At 35.4% G+C, this 4298-nt stretch overlaps 1 protein-coding gene across 1 annotated transcript; it reads left to right on the forward strand.

Moving 5' to 3' along the window:
* The first annotated feature begins 2806 nt into the window (after positions 1-2806).
* Positions 2807-3349, forward strand: LOC121990819 (dirigent protein 22-like). Its single transcript, XM_042544885.1, has one exon. The coding sequence runs from the start codon at positions 2807-2809 to the stop codon at positions 3347-3349; it is 543 nt and encodes a 180-aa protein (XP_042400819.1).
* Positions 3350-4298: the final 949 nt, after the last annotated feature.

The following is a 4298-nucleotide window of genomic DNA, read 5'->3' on the forward strand; positions in this document are numbered from 1 at the left end:
GGTAAAGATTTTATGAAAATATCTACTAGGTTTGATTTAGACTCAACATAGTCAAGTACAATATCACATCTAGCTACATGGTCCTTTACAAAGTGATGTTTAACTTCTATGTGCTTAGTTCTTGAATGGTGTATTGGATTTTTTTGTTAAATTAATAGAACTTATGTTATCAATTTGGACTTTTTGTATTTTTATATTCTAATTGATAATCTTTTAAAATGTGCATCATCCATAAGAGTTGAAATACACATTCTCTCATATCTATGTACTCTGCTTCAATAGTAGATAAAACAACAGTATTACTTTATATTTGACCAGCTTACTAAGCACTGACCTAGAAGTTGGCAACTTTTACTTGTACTTTTTCTATCTAGTTTGCAACTAGCATAGTCTAAGTCAGAGTACCCAACTAAGCCAAATGTATTAGTCCTAGGGTACCAAAGACCTATACTTAGTGCCCCTTAATGTATCTAATTAAGTATTCTTTTTTTTACATTAGTTAAGTATGATTCTTTTGCACATGATTGGTACCTAGCACACATACCAACTGCAAATAAAATATCAGGTCGACTTACAGTTAGGTATAATAGAGTTCCTATTGTACTTCTATAGTATTTTAAGTCTACTGGTTTGTCTTCTAAATTAGAGTCAATTTTTATATTGGTTGTCATTAGGGTATTAATATTTTTAGAATTTTTCATTCTAAATTTTTTATTAACTCTTTAGCATATTTTGTTTGAAAAACCTAAATTTCCTATTTTGTTTGTTTTATCTGTAAACCTAAGAAAAAAATTAAGTGTTCCCACTAGGCTCATTTCAAATTTAATTTTCATTAATTTAATAAAAAAATTTAAAAAATTAGTATTGATTGAGCCAAAAATTATGTCGTCTATATAAATTTGAGCTATAAAATATTTTTTTCTAAGATTTTAGCAAATAAGGTTTGGTTTATTTGGCCTTGGTTAAACCTTTTAGTTATTAGGTATGTTGGTAATCATTCATACCAAGTCTTAGGTATTTGTTTTAATCCATATAATACTTTCTTTAACCTTAGGACATGTTTTGGGTAGTCTAAGTTCTTAAATCCTGAGGATTGATTTACGTATACCTCTTCTTTGATAAATCCATTAAGGAATGCAGATTTTACGTCTATTTGATATAACTTGAATCCTTTATGTGCTATGTAAGTTAATAGTATCCCGATGGCTTCAAGTCTGGCAATAGGTGCATAAGTTTAATCATAATCTAACTCTTCTACTTGGCTGAATCCCTTTGTTATATTAGTCTAGCTTTATTTCTTACTACTTCACCTTTATCATCTATTTTATTTCTAAGTGCCCACTTGGTATCAATTATATATTTACTTGTAGATTTAGTTATTAATTCCCAAACTTAGTTTCTTTTAAATTGAGCTAGTTTTTCTTACATTGCAATTATCTAATTTGGATAAGGTATGATTTCTTTTATAGTGTTGGGTTCAATTTTAGAGATAAAGATTATTTGACTTAAATTTATATAGGATGATCTAATTTAAATTTCTAAATTTGAGTCATCTAAAATTTAATCCGATGGATAATTGAATCTTACCGTAGATGGTTTTAACTATAGAAATTAATTTACGTTCCACCTTGTCAAATAACGGGCTGTACACGACATCGTTTTTTCTTCAAAACATAATTAATTAATCTGAAACTAATTGCGACGGTTTACTAATGAAACTTCATCAAAGCAAAAGTCTTTAATTTTAAACCCATGTATATCACCTTCCCGATATGATGCATGCTAATTAGTTATTAAACAAACTCTTTTTCTAGTGAACTTCATTAACAATATCTTTACGTGTGATTAGTTTCTTAATGAAGGAAGTAAATCATAACATCCTAAGCGAGCATGTGACAGGTGGGATGAGTTATACAGGGACCGAAGATTTATGTCTTGACTACCCTGAGTTTCGACCTCACGATATCAGGTGAAGCCAATTGATTACGATAATATGTATGCACACATGGTGGCGGTGATTGATTTCTATATGGCACAGTTGACTTAATCCATGTTGTTGAATATAAAAATCATTGAGTAGCGTGGAGGACCTGCTAGCTAGCTCCAAGTTATACATTCCACGCGTTTATTATATAGAAAATAATCTCATTGAAATTGTTCGTCAAAGTCAACGATCAGGTTGCTATGGAGTACCGAGTCGTCATCGTTTAACCAGTGAAATTGTTGTCGATGATGTTTCATGAGAAATTAAGTAGAGAAATAAAAGGGGCTTCACTTATGTGGCATGTTCATATTAAAATTTTCGAGTTATAAATTAACTAAACATTAAACTGAATTAAAAGGTAGCAATTAACATCACCTAATTAAAGTGAACGATAATATTTGATTCATGACACGTATCCGACGCCAAACACTGGCCACCTACTAAACGCGGCTATTAATGCCACACCTACTGCGATCGATCGGGTCTCTTGAATCATTTTTGAAATTCCATTAATTAGATCACTAATAACTTGGATTTTAGATTAATGGCCTTTGCTAATCGAGTATATATGCGGATGCGGGACTCCATGCGACTGGCTTTATTTGACCGGCACAACCACGACCCGTTCCCGCCGAATTACATTTGAGGGAGTCGTATGCGAGCTGCCTGTATACATTTGAAGAAGTTTGCGGCCGCCACGCATGTAAGCTTTCCCTTGAAATGTGCATGGTTTATGCCTATATAAGCATATCCCGGTTACGGTTCCATCCATCACCGCATAATTTGTTATCCATCCATTTGCAATTAATTAAGCACTTGCAAATGGCATCATCTCCTTCCTTCTCCTCCTCTTTCCTCCTGCTCTTCACCATCTTGGCCGCCGCCGCCGCCGCCACCATCGCCGCCAGACCTGATGGTTACATGCACCTGCGCTTCTACAACCACGAGAGAATCCTCGGCTCCGGCCCCAATGCCACCGTCGTCTACGCTGTCGAGCGTCGCGGCTCCACCTCCGGTGCCGGCTTTGGCAATATCATTGTCTACGACAACCTTCTCCGCTTGGGGGTCGAGACCGACTCGCCTATTATCGGTCGGAATCAGGGCATGGGAGTCGGCTCCAGCCTGGCTGAGAACTCCGGCCTCACCAACTGCCAGCTAGTGTTCACCGCCGGCAAATACAACGGCAGCTCCCTCGCTGTGCAGGGGTTGTTCCCTGTCGCCCCGCTTGAGACCGTGTTTGAGAGGGCGATCACCGGTGGCACAGGACGATTCCGGTTGGCTAGAGGCTATCTCTTGACGACGGAAGTACGCAGCACCAGCACAACCCTCACCGGACAGCTCGACGCTTACATCACATTTCGTTAAAATGACTTGATAATTTGCTTTTAATAATTCACAATTTCATACTTATGTATTACCGTATAGTCATTGTTTATGATTTATGAGTATCAGGTGAAGTTCATATTCCAACAAAATATATTGGATAAATAAATACAGATTTCCAAAGTTGAATAAAATGATTATGTGCAAGATAGACTCATAATATTGGTTCATAATTATTTAGAGGATTTCCTGTCTCTCGATCCACCCGATCTACTATTAGGATTTCCTTTATTGCCTAATCACTATTAGAACTTCCTGTCTAGTGTTTGGTTGATCAACGGGAGCCCCCTACTTCTTTGTTCAAGGTCTATATTTTATCCATATGGTTCGATTAGACCATGACTCTTGTGTACATTCGACGATTAATCGTTCGGGCGCTGATACCAATTATTGGATCGAAAAAAAATTAGATATCTTCACAATGACATGATATTATCCACTTTGAGCCTAAACTTTCATGGTTTTGTACTTGAGCTCTACCCAAAAAAAACTCATACTAATGAAGATATCTTTCTCTTATAAATTCGCCCATATTTTTTTCCATATGTTTTAATATAAGACTATATTTATAACTTTAACCTTGCAACCCAACCGGAATCAGGAGTAATTAAGCAGACTTTACAATATTGAATTCTTCATTATAGCTGTTCGATCGTCTCCAGAACAATCTGTCTAATTGATGCGATCATAAACACAACGTTCCATTATATATATAGCATGCACGTACGAGTCCGAGCGGACCAGTCCACAACATAACTTTTTTTAAATATATATAGCGTAGCTGATTTTAAATTAGGGGGCGGTTTTTATAAATTTCAAATATTAATGCAGCTCAAATTTTAGGATATAAAAATCTAAATTTTGAATTCAAGGAGCTAAAAGAACTTAATTTCAAAATATGTGACTTAAACCTTGAATTTAGTTAAAATAA

This window comes from Zingiber officinale, chromosome 6B, assembly GCF_018446385.1.
Source record: "Zingiber officinale cultivar Zhangliang chromosome 6B, Zo_v1.1, whole genome shotgun sequence".
Classification (NCBI taxonomy): Eukaryota; Viridiplantae; Streptophyta; class Magnoliopsida; order Zingiberales; family Zingiberaceae; genus Zingiber; species Zingiber officinale.

Coding starts and splice junctions, on each gene's coding strand:
- LOC121990819 (XM_042544885.1), top strand. CDS start 2,807: ATGGCATCATCTCCTTCCTTCTCCTCCTCTTTCCTCCTGCTCTTCACC.